General features: G+C 39.9%; 1 protein-coding gene across 7 annotated transcripts in view; it reads left to right on the top strand.

The window, feature by feature from the left end:
* Positions 1-1,789: 1,789 nt before the first annotated feature.
* The window catches only part of KLHL32 (kelch like family member 32), a 189,917-nt gene continuing 169,227 nt past the window's right edge, over positions 1,790-22,479 (top strand). For all 7 annotated transcript variants that reach the window (XM_065888689.1, XM_065888688.1, XM_065888687.1 and 4 more), the window contains exons 1-2: positions 1,790-1,812; positions 10,570-10,750. In XM_065888689.1, the coding sequence (XP_065744761.1) occupies positions 1,790-1,812; positions 10,570-10,750 (204 nt within the window). The remainder of the gene's footprint in view (positions 1,813-10,569; positions 10,751-22,479) is intronic.

The following is a 22,479-nucleotide window of genomic DNA, read 5'->3' as shown; positions in this document are numbered from 1 at the left end:
TTCACTAAAGGACAAGTCAACTAATATTTGTGGCTTAGCCTCTGCAACTTTATTTTATCAGTTTTTAAAAATTGAAATATAGTTAATTGATTTATAATATTGTGATAGTTTCAGGTATACAACAAAGTGATTCAATGTTTTATATATATAGATAGATAGATAGATTATGTTTATATTCTTTTTCAGATTCTTTTCCATTATAGGTTATTACAAGATATTGAATATAAGTTCCCTGTGCTATACAGTAAATCCTTGTTGTTTATGTATTTTATATATATCAATAGTAGTCTGTATCTGTTAATCGCATACTAATTTATCCCTCCCTCCTTTCCCTTTGGTAATCATAGTTTGTTTTCTATGTCTGTGAATCTGTTTTGTAAATAAGTTCATTTGTATTATTTTTTTAGATTCCACATATAAGTGATATCATAAAATATTTGTCTTCCTCTGTCTGACTTACTTCACTTAGTATGATAATCTCTAGGTCCATCCATGTTGCTGCAAATGGCAACATTTCATTCTTTTTTATGGCTGAGAAATATTCCATTGTATATATATACTGCATCTTCTTTATCCATTCCTCTGTTGATGGACACTTAGGTTGCTTTCATGTCTTGGCTACTGTAAATAATGCTGTTATGAACATTGGTGTGCATGTATCTTTTCGAATTAGAGTTTTTCTTTTTTCTGGATATATGCCCAGGAGTGAGATTGCTGGATCAAATGGTAGCTCTATTTTTAGTTTTTTAAGGAACCTCCATGCAGTTTTCTATAGTGGCTGCACCAATTTACATTCCCATCAACAGTGTAGGAGGGTTCCCTTTTCTCCACATCCTCTCCAGCATTTATTATTTGTAGACTTTTTGATGATGGCTGTTCTATCCAGTGTGAGGTGATAGATACCTCATTGTAGTTTTGATTTGCATTTCTCTAATAATTAGCAATGTCAAGCATCTTTTCATATGCCTGTTGACCATCTGTATGTCTTCTTTGAAGAAAGGTCGATTAAGATCTTCTTCCCATTTTTTGATTAGGTTGTTTGTTTTTTGATACTGAGCTGCATGAGCTGTTTGTGTATTTTGGAAATTAAGCCCTTGTTGGTCACATTGCTTGCAAATATTTTCTCCCAGTCTGCAGGTTGTCTTTTTGTTTTATTTATGGTTTCCTTTGCTGTGCAAAAGCTTGTTTGATTAGATCCCATTTGTTTATTTTTATTTCTACAGTAACTGCTGTTGGGAAAGCTGGACAGCCACATGTAAATCAATGAAGTTAGAACACTCCCTCATACCATACACAAAAATAAACTCAAAATGGCTTAAAGACTTAAATATAAGACATGGCACAGTAAAACTCCTAGAAGAGAACATAGGCAAAACATTCTCTGACATAAATCGTAGCAGTATTTTATCAAATCTTAATTTTTCCCTTTGGCTGTCTGATGTTTTAATTTTTACTGTAACTCTTACTTTAGCTATTTTTGGTTCTCAAATACATTTTGACTTCTTAGTCCCTGAAGTTCCAGTAAGGTGAAAAAACTTCAAAATTTAGAAGCATTCCAAACCATTGCCTATTATAAGAGCTTTCAGTCAGATTGTTATATCTCGATGATAAAACCCTCCAAGGTGCCTCCTTAGCATTCTAAAGCATTAGCATCATTAAGACCCAGAGTGTGCTTTTTTGCATTTAGCTCACTGTGCTTTTCTTTCTTGTTTTTTTGTATTCAGCTGGAATGCTTGCCGACTCCTCTGCAAATTTCTAAGGCTGAGACCCTGAGGAACCCAGCTGGAGAATGCCGTCTGAACGCTTCCTCAGGTTGGTACTGTAGGATACATCTTTGCTTGTGTAGCGAGACATGTGTGACTTGAAATCCTCACACCGCACGTTCTAGGACCAAGCACAGGGAGGGGCTCAATGTGTATTTGAAGAATTAAGCAAACCAGTCTGAGAGTGTGTGTGTGAGTTTAGTATGGTAGCACAGGGGCTAACCACTGAGATATAATTACTGGCCAAACTTAGGTATGTTTAAGGATTCTTTGATACTACTTTTTTTTTTTTGCGGTACACAGGCCTCTCACTGTTGTGGCCTCTCCCGTTGCGGAGCACAGGCTCCGGACGCGCAGGCTCAGCGGCCATGGCTCATGGGCCCAGCCGCTCCGCGGCATGTGGGATCTTCTCGGACCGGGGCACGAACCCATGTCCCGCGCATCGGCAGGCGGACTCTCAACCACCGCGCCACCGGGGAAGCCCTGATACTACTTTTTATGTTTGTCTTATTTAGGATGCTAACCTCCCTCAAACAAAAGGTAGATGTCTCTAAAGGTATATGATTTAAAAAATAATCAGAAAACTATACATATATATGATTATTGTCCCCTTTAAAGCAATCACTTTAGGGTGACTAATATGTATTCTTAAAATACTCATAAGATTTTACTTTAGTACTTATTTAACAGATATTTATTTGTGCAGAGGATCCAGCAGTGAATAAAACAAATAAGGTTCCTGCTCTCATGAAATATATATTCTATGGGGGAAACAGATATTAAACAAATCACACCAGTAACAACACAAATATAATTGTGAAAGTGCTTTGAAAGATTGATAGAATGAGGTAGTACCTTCCTGAAGCAGTGCTCTATGACCTGAGATTTGAAGGGTGGGAAAGACATGGGGAAATGCCCTCAGGCAGGAAGGAGCCTGGCACATTCCTAGAACTGAGGGGGCAGTCAATAAGAAAATGCAGGGTATTCCTTTGAATATTCTCAGTGGAGGCGTCTTCATCATCCTCGAGGAAACCGTCAAAGGGATCCTCAAAACAAAGAATGAGAGAGGTGATAAGCCTGGGAAATGCCTTCTTTTTAAATACTAAGAATTGAGTATGTCTATGAAATAATGAGACCAGCTTTCTTCCATGACTCTGAAGCTATTAGAGATGACTAGTTCCAAAAATGTGTTCAGAAATGGAGGCACTGCTACAGCCCGTTTAGTGCCTCTGTGCTCCCCAAGTGAGTGTTGCTCTAGATGGGTGACTCTTAGTGGGGGATATTTTGCCCTCAGGGTACATTGTGTAATATCTGGCATCATTTCTGATTGTCACCAGGATCGGGGGTGCTATTGGCGTCTAGTGGGTAGAGGCCAGGGATCCTGGTCAACATCTTAACAATGTACAGGATAATGACCATGGCGAAAAATGTCAGAATGTCAGTTTCACTGAGGTTGGGAAATCCTGCTCTGGATCTGGCATCCAGCCAGTATAGCACGTAGAGACCATGGTATCTGTCTGCCACCAACTAAGCCAAGTGATTTATTTCTGGCTAATAGGATCCATGTGCATTCTTCTCCAAATGATTTTTCACTTTAGATCTGCCATCTCTGCTTTCACTGATCAACTCTGATCCCACCGCCGTCTGTCCTCCATAGCACCATCATCTCTGCGATGGACTTTCCTTCTCTGCTGGGACACAGGCACCCCCTTGCGCACGTTTCAAACTTCCCCTGTGCCATGTGGAACTGTTGCACCAGGAACATACATGTGCTGTGCTGTGTCATCTTCCTCACCCTGAAAAACTCCAAGCACCTCTTGCTTTCACTGAGACCTGTCTTCTTCTGAGGCACCACTTCTTTGTAGCCTTCTCAAGTGGTGGCCTTATTTCCTCAAATCTCATGTATTTTAGGGATGGGTAGAGAGATTGTTGTCACGCTGGGACATAGTTTTGCTTCTAGGTCATTACTCCTCATACTGGTTGTTTGAGAAGATGTCGACAACAAAACGACAGCAAAGACGGGCTCTTCTGAAGGTGGTGCTCGTCAGCTCTCTCCATCCCTTCTTCCTCTGCACTGTTCGCAGGGCCATCTCTCCGCATTCAATGAGCATTTGGCATGTGGCTGACGGTCTTCCTTCTCACCACAGACCCTTTACAACTTCCCAGTGCCCTCAGTGTTTGCCTGGAGGATCTGCCCGACTTGGTGGCCCTGGATCTTCAACCTGCTTCTGACCTTCCTCACTGAATCACCTACTCTCATGGTCACGCCGTGGATCATGCATCCCCAGTAGTTGCTCTATTTCCGAAACTACTGCATCAGCCACTTTATTCTTAGCAGGACCTCCTCTCCTTCTAGCTTCCTGATTTACTTACCTCCACAGTGGTTGCCCTTTGACCTCATGGCAAAATGTCTCATTACTGGCCCGGCCACTTTCTTTCTTTTCTTTTCTCTTTATTAAGTTTTTTTGGAGTATAGTTGATTTAAAATATTGTGTTAGTTTCAGGTGTACAGCAAAGTGATTCAGTTATACATATATATATGTATATTCATTCTTTTTCAGATTCTTTTCCCACAAAGGTTATTACAGAGTCTTGAGTAGAGTACACCGTGCTATACAGTAGGGTCTTATTGTTTATTTTTTAATTAATTTTTATTGGAGTATAGTTGCTTTATAATTGGGAGGTTGAGATTGATATATATACACTATTGATACTATGTATAAAATAAATAACTAATGAGAACCTACTGTATAGCACAGGGAACTCTACTCAGTGCTCTGTGGTGAACTAAATGGGAAGGAAATCCAAAAAAGGAGGGATATATGTATACGTATAGCTGATTCACTTTGCTGTATGGTAGAAACTAACACAACATTGTAAAGCAACTGGCCCGGCCACTTTCTACCAATCCATCAACACTTTCCTTCTCTCATTTCCATTCTTAGCCAGTTTAGAATCTATCACTCTTTTAAATCCTTTATTTCCCTTACTCTCTGCATTTTTGATCCATTTGCCTGACAAAATCCCAGCCCAGATGAGCCCAAATACTGTGTTTCCATGCCTTCGTTGTCCAGTGGAGATTGGTTCCACCAAATCTTTCGATTCAACAAGCCAAAAAATGCCCAAAGTTTTAATATTCCTTCCCTCCTGCTACTCAAAAGGTAGTCCTTTCCCACAGCTAAGCCCAGCCCCGCTTCTATGTTTTGAATCCTATCTTTCTTCTTAGCAGCCTTTGACTACTGGTTGTCTCTCAGCTGTGTTCTGGAGACACAGCTGTGCTTCCGTTATTCTCTCTATCCACATGAGTTTTACACCTCTAGCCAAGACCTCCTTCTGAGCTCCAGGTCCTGTACCACACCGGCGCTTGTCCTCAGGGTCCCAGCCCTGAACATTCTGTGGACTGTGTGTTAGGTCCATGCCCCCCACTGCCACAGGATCAGAGCATTTGCTGTTCCCCTACCTGGAAAACTCTGCTGTCCCCATTTTGCCATGGTAACTTGTTCTCATCCTTCAGCCTGCAGCTCCAGCGTTACTTCTTCAGGGAGGCCAGATTATTTTATTAAAGTGTAACTACCTTGCTAAACTGAGGGTTCTGTGAGGGCTGCTACAGAGTTTGGTTTGTTTACCATTTTATCTTCAGTGTCTGGTCCAATACCCGGCACAGGATGAATAAATGTTTGAGTGAATGAAGGAAGGAAGGAATGCAACAAGACTATCCATTTATATTTAAGTTCCTTTCCTTAAGTATCCATTTGTAATTAACTGGCATAGTCTTCATTATTTCTTGGTCATTCGCTAAGCATAGCGTATTTTCTTTGCTTATTATTTGTCCATTGTTATTAATTGCTAGCATTAATTTTAAGGTATTTACAAATTACAAAGTGTTCTATAAAAAATAAAATTAAGTTCCATGCTGGGTTTCTTTTTTTTTTGCTGTACGTGGGCCTCTCACTGTTGTGGCCTCTCCCGTTGCGGAGCACAGGCTCCGGACGCGCAGGCTCAGCGGCCATGGCTCACGGGCCCAGACGCTCTGCGGCATGTGTCATCTTCCCGGACTGGGGCACGAACCCGTGTCCCCTGCATCAGCAGGCGGACTCTCAACCACTGAGCCACCAGGGAAGCCCCCATGCTGGGTTTTTTTCCACAGCCTGTCTGCTTAAATAAATAAGATTGTTTCAATATTAATGTATTTAATTTGTATTAAAATATTTTGACTGTGGAATTGAAGTGATTAGGGCACAGTTTATCAATAGACTGAACTGAGATAATCATGCATAATCCTAGTACTGTCAGGTTTTTTGCCCAGTCCTTTTCTTTTTTGCGTAAAGTAATCTATTTAAGCAATGAGGATCTCTGTGCTACTTGACTGTGTTTGATATATAAGTATATAATACCTTATTGGTGACCTTACTTGAAAACTACCTGCATATATTTTGTATATCTAAGTACTACGTAAACATTGATATAGAAATTGAGTTGAATTTTTACATTTGAAATACAGATGTTTAAAAACCAGACAGCTGTTTTGGAATTCATGTCTTGCAAACTGACTGAACTCAGTCAAAATTTATGCTATAAAAAATGAGAATCTGAGAGATTTCTGTGATCAAAAATCTTCACTATGAACTTGAAATAGTGATTTGCACTAACACAGTGCTTCACTGTGAGTGAGCTGTACCATGTTATGAACATTATGCTCTCTGCATTTGACTCTTTAGTTTTTACCATCAATTCCAGAAGGAAAGTTAAAGATTTGAAGTCATGAATAGTCCTGTCCTTGAGACCTCATTTATTTATCTCCCTGTTACTGGATGCTGACATTTGGCCAATCAGGTGGTTGCTCCGTGGCATCACGAAAAAGCAATTTCTTGCTCAAGGAGTCTGGGGCTTCCCATGTTGTACCTGGCAGAAGCTGGGTCCTGTGAGATTCAGGAACAGCCAGGCTCATCGGCAACCTGATGGGGTACCTGAAACCCTTCTAGAGTTCAGGTGGAAAGAAATGAGGGACACATCCCCAGGGAACTTTTAGACTGTCCCGTAGAACCATAGTGCGAAGTATATATATAATTTAAACTTTTCAAGGAGACACGTTTTTTAAAAAGTAAAAAGAAACAGGTAAAATGAATTTTAACAATATATTCTATTTAACCCAGTATACCCCAAATATTATCATTTCAACATATAATCAATATAAAAATATTAATGAGATATTTTTGCATTCTTTTGTTTCACACTATGTCCTTGACATCCAGCATACATTTTCCACTTACAGCACATCTCAATTTGGACTACACACATTTTAAGTTCACAGTAGCCACATGTAGCTAGTGGCTATTATACTGGGCAGTGCAGTTCTAAGGAATTCCACAGAGGAAAGGGTATTGGGGTTGCCTTGAGGAAGCCAGGTCACCCTCTTGCACCCTCTTGTGAATTTTGAGGTGGCAATATTACTTCCATGGAAGACCTTTCCCAATATTAGGATGACACACAAATCTGTATACCCTCGGGAAATGTGACTCCTATTGTATGGAGTTTTTTGTTTGTTTGTTTTCTTGGTAATTTAGGAAGTTTTAGGAATATACTTTTCCTTTCTTCTTCGTTTCCTAAATAATGGAGGGACATTGCTCTAAGGTGGGAGGTTTAGATTGCTAATTTGTATAATTTTGATGCCAAGGGAGCCATATGCAAGGATGTGTCTGCTTCCCATTCTAATTTAGACATGGTTCATGATAGTCTTTGAATCACCTCCTCCCTGGTTTATAATTATTGGCTTTATCACATGGGCCTATGGCTTTCCAGCTGTGTTCTGTGACCACTTGTGCCCTAACACTTTTTGCAGATTTACATCTGAGGGTTGAGTGGGAAGTTTCAGAATACAGTAATGACCTGTTGATTAATAAGCCTTTATTCCTTGCCAAATGTTGGAGTATTTGTTTCTGCTTTTAAGGAGTCCTAACATATTGGTTCCAAAATATTTGGAATCTTGTGCCAAGTGTTGCCTTAAATATTTAGCATGCTGTTTTCTTTAAGCTTGAATATTTCAAGCCCAACTGAATGATACTGTGAAATTGTGCATCATCACAATTGTTTCAGAGCTGAGCCCTTTATTCTTTGCCAAATTTCAGTTTACAGCTGCTCTTTCCCTGGCAAGATTTATTCGCTGTCTATAGATATCTGAAATGCAAATACTGATTCAGTCTTAATAATAAGGACATGAATTGTGGCTCTATATTTGGGAAATGAGTAAGGAAACATTATAAGCAATTATTTTAATGTATTCTTCTGTTCCACTACAAATGACATTTCAAAATACATTTATGTAGCATTTAAGGTAATATTAAAAGGGAGAAAAGTTATGAGAGTTTTAAATAAATGTATAAGTAAAATCTATTTTCTCTCCCCAAACTTATCTTAGTCCGTGCAAAGATAAATGTTTTTGAAGCATGATTTCAAACGTTTCCTATCACTATCTCATGTTATATTAATGTGTATTATTTTTTAAAGGTAACTTTGATTTTGAGATTAACTATGCACAATCTAAATATAAAATTAATATGGACTTTGTGATTTTTTTTTCCCCCAGCATAGATTTTTGAGGTCTTCTTTACAGATTATCATTTTTTGGTTTTGTTTCAGGTTTTGTTTGTTTCTTTTATTTATTTTTTATGTTTAAAATTTTTTTGGCCACGCGGCATGTGGGATCTTAGTTCCCTGACCAGGGATCGAATCTGTGCCCCCTGCATTGGAAGTGTAGAGTCTTAACCGCTGGGCCGCCGGGGAAGTCTCTGTTTCTTTTATATTTTAAGCAGGAGGACAAATTACATTATTATGTTCATGGTAATAGGTTCTCAAAATGCCTAATCTTGCACCATCAGGTTTCTTATCTGTGAAATGGAGATATTAGTACCTGCCTCATAATGTTGTTATGAAGATAAAATGAATTGATAATTGTATATCGCTAAGAATAATTCATGGAACATAGTAAGGGCTTTGTGTTTGTAAAATATACAAAAATGTCATCCTTTTAGGAAGGATTTTTCAAAGACTATCCTAAAGCTTACTTAGCTGAGATAATATTTCTATTACTATTCTATTCCCTCATTTCTTTGAGCTATGCTAATTAATATCCATTCTAGCCTTTGCCTAGCAATTCGTGTGTTATTTATGCTTCTGAGTGTGGTTTTCAATTACTGACTTTAAAAGTCTGCCTGTAGCTAGAGCCGCTAGATGAATATTCGATGACAGTAACCATTTCAAAACTCACTGCTGCATTTCAACTGAAAATAATCCTCCCACCTTCCCACGAGAACTTACTATATCATCATCTCCTGTCAAATTTATTTTTTCTTTCAATAGTTCTGACATTTTTGAGGCTCCCCAGTCAAAAGCGTCCAATAAAGCTTACTGGCTGCACTCTGGCATTTCCCGGGAAGCATTTGGTTTACTTTAAGGTGATTTATGCCGAACCGTAATTTACCAGCCAACTGGCGGTGCAACCATGCAGGCTTGGCTGGTGGCAACTCCCTGGCTCTCCTGAGAGGCTCTTTCACGTTCAGAGGAAGGAACCGGATGTCGAGTTATCAGGATGGGGGAGACAGTGCTCGTTCATCCTTATGGCAACCTTACTCGGTTTCAAGAAGAGTCGCAGGCCAGAAATAGAGCTTGATGGCCCTTGCTCTCATTCTGGGGGTAACTTACGACTGGTGCAGCTCACGCATTTTAGTCCAGTGTCGGTTCTGAGATTCTAGAGTGCCGTGGAGATTTTCACGCATCTAGGCTGGAATTGTTCATAACTATCCACAAATTCCGTTTGCATTTGGTGTTTATAGCATTACTTCTCCATTATTATAGGAAGACCTGGGGTTTCACCCAGGAGTTTTGAAAGGATATGGGATGAACATTTTAGGCTGGGGTAGGGAGTGAAGGGATAAGTTTCACAACGGGTAAGTTTAGTAATTTCACAAAATAGAGCAGAAAATAGATGGCACAGTCCTTCATAAGTCTAATATGAAGATCACACAAGATATTGCAGGCTAATAAGATAGATATATTTTACTTTCAGCCTTAACTTTTTTCTTTACAATGGCATCTCTTTTGATGTTCTCCTGGTGGTGCATGATTTCCTAAGTTTTATAATAAGCCACTATGGTTTAATTAATGGCCTTTTACATGAAATGGTCACTGGTAGCCTTTTTTCCCCCTAACTAACATTTGCTCAGTTTCATTTTATTTATTAATGGAGTATTGTGTCTTGTGGGGAGACTGAGTAAATTCTTCTCTGGTGAGCCATGCAGTGGGTTCTGTGCTAGAGCAGTGCATGGCAAGTTCTGAGCTTGTGCTAACCCCACACAGGTGGTACAAAGCTAGAAAAGGAATCAGAGAGCTAGGGAGGGGGTCCCAGAGTGGAAGGATTTGCACACATATTTACACACATCTAGACACACATCCAGAAAAAGCTTTGCACTCAGAGATGTATACATACTGAGGGGACAGGGGCCCAGAAGCAGAGGCTCGCAGGCCTGCAGTCATGGGCCAATACACAGACACAGATGGACACACAACAAACACAAATTCTCAAAGAGAGGGACCGGTGGGAAGGAGAAAGAAATCCTGTTGGGGGGAGGAAGAGAGAGAATTAGAGAAAAAGAAAGCAAGAGGATGGTGGAGAAAAAGACAATGAGGACTATAGACACTGGAATCCACACTCCCTGAGTTGCTCTTGAAGGAGGGAGGGAGTCTGGGGGCGGCTGGGCTGATGAGAGGAACAACATTAACTGGATTGCTCTCTTCGCTCTCCTCCTCGCAGTATTCAAGAAATGCTGACAGGCCAGAGGCTCTGCCACTCAGAATCTCACACTGATAGCGTCCTGGCAGCGCTGAATCAGCAGAGAAGTGACGGCATCCTCTGCGATGTCACTCTGATTGCTGAGGAACAGAAATTCCACGCTCACAAGGCAGTCCTAGCAGCCTGCAGCGACTATTTCCGGGTAAGTCAAGGTAGTTTGTTTGTTTATTTGTTTCTCTTAAGATATTAATAAACAGAGGATGACAGTTTACCTGAACTGTCACACAGTCATCAGCCAATTAGATAATCGTCCCCAGAGTTGTGAATGTTGGGGGGTTTTCCTGGTCAGACTGAGATTGGGGCCCCATTGGGATCCTCCCTGGGCTGGACACCTGGATGTCCCTCCAGTGGAGAGCAGACCTCTCCTTTGCATCTGAGGTGAGGGGCGTTTGACACTCTACCACCAAAAGAAAGCGTGGCATTGTAGTGCACCATAATGGGGGTGCAGGCTGAGGACAGGATGTTTCTGGATTCAGGATCAGAAGGACAATCTGTAAGAATTTATTTCTTAAAAGGTCTCTAAATATATGTAGTGTTTCTAATTTTTTATTTTCTATGGAACTTCTCGTCCTGGAGCTTTCCAAGTCTCTGCTCCAGGGACAGAGATGGAATTGACCTAAAGGATATTTATGGGTGATGCACAGGTACCTGTTTAGCTGAAGACGTTGTCTTGTTAAGTAGAACTTTGGACTTTGATTTCCAGTGGCTAGTGATATGTGATGATGTGTTTGTTGTTTTTTGAAGGTGAGTGTATAGTATGGTTTTAGCTAAATTTAATTTAATTTAGTATTTCCTATGATTCAGGTCATGGACAAAGGACTTTATATACATATCTCATTTAATCCTCACAGCAATCCATTTTATAAACACATGCACATGCTATAAAAATCACCATTTTACATGTAAGGAAACTGAATCTCAAAGATTAGGTAATTTGAGGTAACTCAGAGCTTAAGTAATAAGTCACACAGTTCCGAAGTGGCAGATCTACAATTGAAATCCATGTCTGAGTCTTAAACAGCATTCCGTTCTACCCCTTATACGGATACAAGAAAGAAAATTGTGACAATTAATAACCAGATTTTTTTAAAGTATTAATTTCTGAATATACATGATTTAATTCTTATTTAATTTTTTTCAATGTTATTTCAGTTAACTAGTGATTAGGTAAGAAATTCAAAACATAATAGTATATAATCTCTATATAAATTAGAATATAAATTTAATTGTGAATTAAAAAATCTTTTTCTTACCAAAGTCTCAAATGATACAGAAACCAAATCCAGCCTGGGGCGATTTTTTGGTTTGATTTGGAAATTTTCAATAGTCACCTTGTATTTTGATGTTTAAGAGACAATATCAACTGTACTCAATTGCTGACTAGCAGTTAAAGAGAATTTTCAAAGATGCCAAATCGTAAAAGAAAGATTAAAAAAAGTTTTAAATGTGATGAAACCTGGTAATGTAGAAGATAAAGAGGTAATCACAGGGCTTGCCTGGTGGCGCAGTGGTTGAGAGTCCGCCTGCCGATGCAGGGGACACGGGTTCGTGCCCCGGTCCGGGAAGATCCCACATGCCGCGGAGCGGCTGGTCCCGTGAGCCATGGCCGCTGAGCCTGCGCATCCGGAGCCTGTGATCCGCAACGGGAGAGGCCACAACAGTGAGAGGCCCGTGTACAGGAAAAAAAAAAAAAAAAAAAGAGGTAATTACTTAAAATATCTATCTAAAATTAAAAATAGGGATTTACATAATTCTAAACTGCAGAAATGAAGTGGAGTATCTGTAAAGTGACCTTCTAGTTTCATTAATATAGTGTACATTTTATACACTCTCACATTGTCAGGGATTAATCTTCCAGAAAGCTTATATTATTTGGAGGGCTTTTGAAACAACATACTTTGGGTTGTTATATATAACATGTGCATATTATAAAATACGAGTTTTTTCTTCTTGTGGACCATAATATAGACCTCTTGGTGCTTGGCTTCTCTCCTCCTAGGTCTCTGTGGGTTGGATTTTGAATTTAATTTGGGGTTTGATTTTGTGCATGTGTGTATATGAGAGAGAGAATGTGCAAGTGAATGCGTACATGTGAGCACTGAAGAGCATTTTACTTGATGCTGGCATTTAACGATGTTTGCAGCTATTCCAAGTTATTCACCTCTTTTACCACAATGCCCCTCATTCTCTGATAGGTCATGCACAGAGTGCCTCCTTTAAAATACTGGTGTTATAAAGCCTGTGGAGAAAGCTTTATTATTCCCATTCTGTAGATAAGGAAACTGAAGTGCAATATGTTTAAATAACTTGCCCAAGGACTGCCAGATATTAAGTAGGAGAGCTGATTTTCACACACCAGAGCACCTGTCTCCTTGAGTACCAAGTTGTGCTTTTTCCACTGAACCATGTGCCCTGCTGGATTCATACGCAGTCCCTTCAATCTCATGACCTGCTTGTGAGGTGAAATTTCAGTGACTTGTGTATTGATTGTTCAGATGGAGAAACCAAGACAAAGTTGGAACTCTTGGCACTTATCTCTTTTCTAGGCATTGTGATAAGTGCTGAAGTTATAATATTTAACCAGACATAGACTGAACCCTATGGAGCTTGTAATATAGTCACTATACTGGATGTTGTTTTTGCCGTATACCCTGTATCTTTTGTTAGCTTTTGTCATAACAAACCACCCCAAAACTTAGAAGCTGGATGGTAGTTCCTCTGGTCTGCCAGTTTCTCTGATCTATGCTGGACTCATTCTTACGTCAGCGGTTAACTGGAGAGTTGCCTGGAGACCGGATGATCTGAGTTGGCTTTGTTTACCTGTCTGCTGATTGGTAGGCTTATGGCTGGAGTTGTAGGGGACACTGGGCATGTATTTCTCACAAACAGGCTAGCCTGGGCTTTTTCACATGACAGCTAAATTCTAAAAACAGAAAGAGGGCTATCTTCAATGCACAGGTGCTTTTCAAGCTCCTGTTTGTGTCCTGTTTACTAATGTCCCATTGGTCAAGCAAGTCACGTGGCCAGGCTGAGTCAGTGTCAGTGAGGATACCAAAGGGCATGGATGCAGCCAGGGGAAGAATTTGTTGTCATTTTTGTAACCTGCCACTGTCAAGAACTGTCAAAGATTTGTGATTTATCCAAGTTGGAAACCAGCAAGTTAGTCTATCACTGGTTCAGAGATGCTGCTAGAAGACATGAAACTCTTAAGTCACACAAAGTGGGTTGGATCATTGAGGATCACTGAGCTTAGGGAACCTGAATCTTTTATAATGCGTAGGTAACACGTCTGTCCTTTGCTCTGGAAGAAAACATTATTATACTGGACAGTAAGCATGCCTACCCTTTGCTCTGCAAAGAAACATTCTATCTCTGAGTAAGCAGAACTGCTCTTTGCTCTGAAGGGAGATATCACTCTGTCATCAAGGCCATTTGCTATAGAAACACCCCTGAAATGAGAGTTCAGAACAAGGACAGTCAGTGCCTCACTCATAATACATGCAGAAGTGCAAGAGACCCATGCCTTAAACTAGAATTATGTCTGGCTTCCTTGTGTCTTACACTCTACCACACTGAAACACCTAGAAACGGTATCCTGTCTGAGTAATTTCTATATCTCTCACAACATTTATAATGTTGCCTCAGGCTTAGTAAGTATGAATGAAGAAATGTTTTCTAATTCTCAGAGAATTCCATGTGTATTTCAATTTTTTAACATCCTGCATATAAAATATGCAAATTATTCATGGATTTTTCTTTCTAGTGTGATCTGTTCAAATTAATTAGGTAGTCTGACCTAAATAGATGTTTGTACTCTGTATTCTGATATCTGGCAGATTATTTTGAAGCTAAAATAATCGTGGATGGCAAGAGTGAGGGGAAGGCCCAAGTTTTGGTGTAAACTGTTCCTTTACATTGATCTGAGAGATGGTATCAGCTTTTCTTGCTTAACATATGAATAACGAACAGTTGAGCACAAAGTACTGTGGATTCCTGTGATCATCAGCATTTTAAATGAAAGGGTTAAAACACATTCTTCAGCCAAGTAATAATGATTTTTTAAAAAAAAATTAAATTTACGCTTAATATCAGCACAACATGGCGTTAGTCAAAAGCTATAGCTGTGTTAGACCAGGGGCTTCTTTTATAAGAGTAAAGCAGTGGTGGAAGGAAGAAAGGAAAGATCTGAGTTTGAATACAGTGGGAGGGACCATATCTCCCTGTTTGCTATTGTTTCCCACAGTCCCTGACAAATAGTGGATGCTATTCTAATTAATATCTGTTGGGTTATTCACCCTCTTCACTATTTATTCTTTGAGCATAGGCAAGTCATTTGACTTCTGTAAACCTATGTTTTCTCATCTGTAAATTGGTGATCATAAAGCATAACTCTCAGAATAGGTTGATTCAGAGATTAGATTGAGATAAGGTACATAATGCACTAGGTGCTATATCTGATACACATCACACCTTCAGTAAACATTATCTGTTTCTCTTCTTGGGCTAACTTGGGATCCCTGGTCATGCTCTGTCTGGCCCTTTGTGGGAAAAGAAGACTGCTCATCTTTAGGCTCACCTGGTTGCAGACTCCCTCACCTTTTGATGGGTCAGAATAGCGTTTTGGATTCATCCTTTCCCATCTTGATATTTTCTGAATCTGACACCCCCTTCCTTCTTGCTTAGAACATTCTAGTAGCCACTTAACTTTCTCCTCCTCTGGTTGTCCCTTGACAAACCATCGCGCAGATGACTGTGTGGTGAACTTTCACCCCCCCCTGCTCAGGTCCCCCAGAGCTCCTCAAGGCCTTTCTGCCAGACCCCCGGAGTGTGCCTTCTTGCTGTGTCATTATCATTCATCCTCATCTGTGTTCTCCCATCTGTTCATTTGATCTTGCAGCCATAACTGTTCTCCAAACACTCTCTTCCACCTGAGGGCCTTTCCACCTCTCAGCTTTGCTAATGACCATTCCTTCTACCTTAACCTCCTACTCACCTCTTTGTCTACCTTGTCCATTTTCCAAGGTTTATCTCAGCCAACAAGTATGAAGTCCTCCACAAAGCCTTATCCTGTCTACCCTCTGCCACCTCTCTAAATTCATATGCAAGGTCCCTCTTTTCTGAAGCATTATAACTGTAGCTTGTCTCACCCATGGAATTAAAGATCAACAAAATGAAAGAGCAACCTACAGAATAGGAGAAGATATTTGCAAAGCGTATATCTGATAATGAATTAATATCCAAAATATGTAAGGAGCTCATAAAACTTAATAGCAAAAACCCACATACTGTGATTAAAAAATAGGCAAAGGATATTAACAGACATTTTCCCAAAGAAGATATACAACTGGCCAGCAGGCATATGGGCATGCTCAACATTACCATCAGGGAAAACCACAATGAGAAATCACCTCACACCTACTAGGATGGCTATTACCAAGACAAGAGATAAAAAATGTTGGTGAGGATGCAGAGAAAAGGGAACCCTTATACAATGTTGGTGGGAATGTGAATTGGTATAGCCACTATGGAAAACATTATGGTTTCTCAAAAAATTAAAAATAGAACTACCATATGATCCAGCAATCCCATATCTGGGCATATAAAAAAGGAAATGAAATCAGGATCTTAAAGAGACATCTGTACTCCCATGCTCATTGCAGCAGTATTCATAATAGCTGAGATATGGAAACAACCCAAGTGTCTGTCCATGGATGAATGGATAAAGAATATGTGGGGTGTGTGTGTATAACGGAATATTATTTACGCATGAGAAAGAAGGAAATCCTGCCATCTGCAACAACATGGATGAACCATGAGAACATTATGCTAAGTGAAATAAGTCAGACAGAGAAAGACAAATATTGTATGACCTTACTTACAGAAACAGAGAATAGAATGGTGGTTGCCAGGGGCTGGGGAGTAGTTGAAATGGGGAGATGTTGGCAAAGGGCATAAACTTCCAGTTAAAAGATGAGAAAGTTCTAGGGAATCTAATGTGCAGCAGGGTGACTGTAGTAAATAATACTGTATTGTAGACTTGAAAGTTTCTAAAAGAGTAGCTCTTACAAGTTCTTAGTACATACATACAAGAAAAGATAACTGTAAAGTGACGGATGTGTAACTAATCTTATTGTGGTAATCATTTCACAATATATATGTGTATCAAGTCATCACATTGTATACCTTAAACTTACACAGTGTGTTGTGTTAATTATATCTCAATAAAGCTGGAAACTTTTTTTTTTTTTGGCGGTACGCGGGTCTCTCACTGTTGTGGCCTCTCCCGTTGCGGAGCACAGGCTCCGGACGCACAGGCTCAGTGGCCATGGTTCACGGGCCCAGCCGCTCCGCGGCATGTGGGATCTTCCCGGACCGGGGCACGAACCTGTGTCCCCTGCATTGGCAGGCGGACTCTCAACCACTGCACCACCAGGGAAGCCCCATGGAAACTTTTTTTAAAAAGGAAGTCAAGATTGACACTGATGAATTGAAGATTATACACTGATGTGTATAAAATTGATGACTAATAAGAACCTGCTGTATAAAAAAAAAGGAATTGAAGATGTGTCATGTGTTGCAGTCCCTTTCACCAGTGACTTCTCTGAAAGTGACTGACTAGCTGAGGACTAGTGAAGTCCATCAAAGTACTGTTGAACAGAATTGAATGAGGAAGTATTAAACCAGAGGTAGCAGGAGGAATTAGAGGCCTTATGATCTGGAGTGTATGTGAGAAATGGGATGAGTCAGCCTCTTACCCTTTTCCCTGTGTTAGCCCTGGGCAGTGGGCCACCCTGTAGCTTCTGGAGGCTGTTGTTTACCATTTGCTATCTCCAGCTTCAATCTCCATGAATGCCTGTACTTTCTGACCAAGGAAGCAGATGTCTTGACTGTCTCACATAGCTTTGCATATGTGATGGCAAAGTGATTCAAATATGACATTTTGGAGAGTTAAATATTTGACCATCACTTTCCACTAGAGCCTGAGTGTGCTCTGCCTATGTAATTTTTAGTTTTGAGAAAAGAGGATAAAGCCCATGATAATAAAAAAAAATCTGTGTTCCCTGTATTTTTATAATCATACTCTCCAGTCACTATTTGATTAAAATGGCATTAAAGGCTATTAAATGAGTATATAATATATAATTACAAATAAATGTTTTTTTAAAAAATTCAGTAAGCATTTGTTACATACCTACTATTTTCTAGATGCAGAATGAATTTATAGTCTGGTAGGAGATACAGACAAGTGAACAAATAACTATAGTGTAGTGTAATTATATTAACAGTTTGGGTGGTGTCGGAGGTCTTGAACCTTGTTTTTATCCCTCTTCCTCTCTCTGGCACTCTCAATCAATAATAACTACCACTAATTGAGTATTTACTGTGCTACAGACACTCTAACCACTCTATGTGTATCAGTTCATTTCATTTTCTAAAGAAATCTGTAAGATGGATGGTATTATTATTAAGTATCACCATCATCATCTCCGTTTTAAAAATAGAGAAATGGAGACTTGATGTTAAATAATTCACATTAGGGGCATGGAAGCAGTCAAGTAAGAGCTGATGGAGGCCTGACCTGAGGCTGGAGAGACAGGATGTGTGTGAGGAGTGGTGAGGGGGAGGGAGATTGGGCGGGTAGTAGTAGGTAGAATACACAGGACGCTGCGTGGATGGTGAGGGAGAGGAATGAGTGAGGGGCTTCCCTGGTGGCGCAGTGGTTGAGAGTCTGCCTGCCAATGCAGGGGACACGGGTTCGAGCCCTGGTCTGGGAAGATCCCACATGTCGCGGAGCGACTGGGCCCGTGAGCCACAGCTACTGAGCCTGCGCGTCTGGAGCCTGTGCTCCACAACAAGAGAGGCCGTGATAGTGAGAGGCCCGCGCACTGTGATGAAGAGTGGCCCCCGCTTGCCGCAACTAGAGAAAGCCCTCTCACAGAAACGAAGACCCAACACAGCCAAAAATAAATAAATAAATAAACTCCTACCCCCAACATCTTATTAAAAAAAAAAAAAGAATGAGTGAGCTCCTGGCCGGTGGGAGCAAGTGGGTGCTCACCCTCACTGCAGACTGGAGGTGTGGATGGAGCTGGGAAAAGGGCAGCTGCAAGGCATCTTGAAGGAATCAGTACCATCGAGGGAGCAAGTGTGGAAGGCTCTTGAGGGGCGGAGCCAGTGCCTTTTTTTCTTTTCTGGTCCTTTGCATCCCCTGCGCCAAGTGCAGTGCCTGGCGGCCCACAGACCCTCAGTATTCATTCTCCCCTGCTGCATCTGGCTGGAACAATTTCCTGCTGTGTCACATGGGTGGGGCCTTCCCAATCTCCTCCTCAGAACACCCATTACATGTACTGTCTGTTTTACCCATTAGTTCATCTTATTTCTTAAGCAGGTTTCTTATAAAGACTTGAAGGTAGTAGGACTGCTGACAGTAAACATATACGTGAGATCATTGTTGGGTTCAGGCTGTCTCTTATTTGGTGGGTTTAGAGACTCTTCGTGAACATTTCTGATGTTCAGAAATCATATGTAAGACATACTGTGTTCATCACATTGAGGATATACAGCAACGTACCATCGACAGTTATTTGCTTCCAGCCGCCAAGCCTGCAGCCTCCTGCCTTTTTTCCCTGCCTGTTCCTGAGCCTTCATTGATTTTGTGAGCTCCCAATAAACTATATTTTTGCTTAAACAAATAAAATTAAGAATAAAAATAAATGTACATGAAATACTGTCAAATGCTATCTATGTAAATATTAAAGGACTTTGAATAGTCCGTTTTTGTCTTTTGTTCAGTCACCCCTGCCACCGCTTTCTTCTGGGAACCTTCTGAGCAGTTGCTGGGCTTGATGCTGTAATGAGGATTCACTCTTTTGATCCATAGGACTGTGGTCACAAGCTGATTAGTACAGTCCTCAAAAATTAACCATTAGCTGGGAGTGATTCAAAACTAACCTCCTTTTCAGAAAAAAAAAGAATAAAAATAATAGTAAAATAACCCTCAAATCCTTCAGTACATATAGTAATTAGTTTTAGTTTATCTTTTTGATGGTTACTGTGAGCATAATAAATATCTACTACTGTCCTAAAAAGCAAAGCATTACTCTACAGTTATTTAAATTGGTACCTGAATACCGCTAAAATTAAATCCCATGATGTTCAATATTTTCCATAGTCAGTTTTACACTGACCTGTCCTGTGACTGATTACTTTGCTTGAGGCCAAATGGATACTACTGAGTTCTGTGGTTATTGGGTGTTTATGCTGAAACAGCAGCCTTGTTAATTCTTGCAAATCTGCACACTGCTGTGTTCTTTCCTTTCCCCAGCTTCTGCATTTTGTGTATCAATCACAGAGGCACCAGAGTATCATTTTCATAGTGCATTTGACTTATGCATTATATGGTAAACTGATTATTGTTTTCCATCAAATGAATACTTGTTTTTTTTTTTTTTTTTTTTTTTGTGGTACACGGGCCTCTCACTGTCGTGGCCTCTCCCGTTGCAGAGCACAGGCTCCGGACGCGCAGGCCCAGCGGCCACGGCCCACGGGCCCAGCCGCTCCGCGGCATGCGGGATCCTCCCGGACCGGGGCACGAACCCGTGTCCCCTGCATCGGCAGGCGGACTCCCAACCACTGCGCCACCAGGGAAGCCCTGAATACTTGTTTTAACATTCAATGTTATCATATTTGTTTATAGAAGTAATTAAAAAGTAGAGCAATGTCTGTTAGGAATTAAAAACTATGGCTAAAGGCTGAGGTTTTACCAGTATTGAAGCTATTGTCAGGAACCTGCGGGGTGGGGGTAGAACTCTTAAGGAAGTTTAAAAAGACCAATGGGCAGATTCTACTGGACAGATTACGAAGAATACCGGAAAGTGATTCAGATATATGATGCTTTTAAAATGTACATTTCATTTTTTGTTTGAGTTTTGATAGCAAAACCATCAAGGAAATAATTTATTTTCAGGTTGTAGTTATCTATTTTCACTATGTTTGATTGAATTTTGGAATGCAGAACTCCTGGCAATAGGAAAAGGCAAAAATCCAATATTAGGACCATTTTATCCCTGTCGTATTCTTTTTCTCATGATAAATTTAATTCACTGTATGCAACTATGAAATAACTAACCTTTAACATTTTTTATTTTTCATATTTTTAAACGTTTCCATTTTAATTTTCTTAGGTTTTGCTTAGTATTTAATATTTAATCTTATTTAATATTTTTAACACAGTAACTATTACTACTGCACAAATCAATGTGCTTCTTTATTACTGCTTAATGTGGTAAGGACAGATTAACTCTGTAGCTGACAATAGTGCCAAATGATGCACATAATTCACTACTTTCTCAATTCCATAGGTATTTACTGAGCATCTACTATATGCAGAAAAGTTTGTGCTTGATTTTGCAAGGGGTACAGAAAACATCAACACTCAGCTTCTGCACAAGAGGTGAAGGGTAAGACAGATCTTGGTAACATATGAGATTGCACATCAAGAGGGAAAAGAGGGAGCAGAAAAAAACGTCTGTGGTTAGGACCTAAAGGATGCCTTTAGTCAGGTGGCAGAAAGAGAATGAAAAGATGGCCAAGGGGACAAAAAAGGAAAAGTCAAAGATATATAAAGATAACTACCATGTACATTTTAATCAAAGTGTAAAATTAAAGGGTTTCAAGAGATCGGCATTTTCTGCAGAAGATCAAGGAGAATGCAAAAGAATTCACTGTTGTTGAAGAAGTTGGTCTCAGTAGTGTGGGAAAGGAAGCCAAAATCTAAGGGGTGATGTATAAAAATATTGATCAGAGCTACTCGAGGTCCATGGACCAGTGCCAGTCTGTGAAATGCTTGTTAACTATCCATGCTAATAATCTGCTGAATGTTAATCAGCTCCATCATGAAATACTGTGTTAGTTCAGCTGCCAGTTTTTCACAGGAAGCCTTTCTCAAGAAGCAAGTAGTGAGTTTGTGTTCTGGCAGGGACTTTATACCTTGTGTCTGATGGATAAGTAGCAATTTGAAGACAGCCTACTTTGAAGAGCAATGATACAGATAATAACAGTGTAGATATATACACCATTCCATTTTTATTTTTTATCCAGCTTTATTGAGATGTTGTCATATAACATTGTAAAAGTTTAAAGTATATAACTGTGATGATTCGATATACCTATACATTGTGAAATGGTTGCCACAATAAGGCTAGTTAACACATCCATCACTTCACATAGTTACCTTATTGTGTGCATGTGATAACTATTAATATCTACTCTCTTAGCAGCTTTTAAGTCTACAATAAAGTGTGGGTTAACTGTAGTCACCATGTTGTACATTAGATCCCCAGAACTTATTCATCTTATAACTGGAAGTTTATGCCATTTGGTCAATATCTCATTCCCCCCAGTCCTCAGCCCCTGGCAACCAACATTCTATGATAGGTTTCTATGATTTTGAATTTTTAAGATTCCTCTTATGGGTTGGCCAAAAAGTTTGTTCAGTTTTCGCAGTTACAGAAAAACCCGAACGAACTTTTGGCCAGCCCAATGTAAGTGAGATATAGTATTTGTCTTTGTCTGATTTATTTCACTTAGCATTATGCTATCAAGGTTTATCCATGTCACAAATGGCAGGACTTCCTTCTCTCTCATGGGTGAATAATATTCCCTCGTGTATATGTACCACATCATCTTTATCCATTTATCTGTAGAAAGACATTTAGGTTGTTTCCATGCCTTGCCTATTGTAAATAATGCTGCAATGAACATGAGAGTTCAGCTATTTCTTCAAGATCCTGATTTCATTTTCTTCGAATATACACCCAAAAGTAGGATTGCTAGATCGTATTCTATTTTTAATTTTTTGAGGAATGTACT

This window comes from Phocoena phocoena, chromosome 12, assembly GCF_963924675.1.
Source record: "Phocoena phocoena chromosome 12, mPhoPho1.1, whole genome shotgun sequence".
NCBI lineage: Eukaryota > Metazoa > Chordata > Mammalia > Artiodactyla > Phocoenidae > Phocoena > Phocoena phocoena.
The sequence above is the reverse complement of the archived record's forward strand: the minus strand, read 5'-3'. Positions and strand labels throughout refer to the sequence as shown.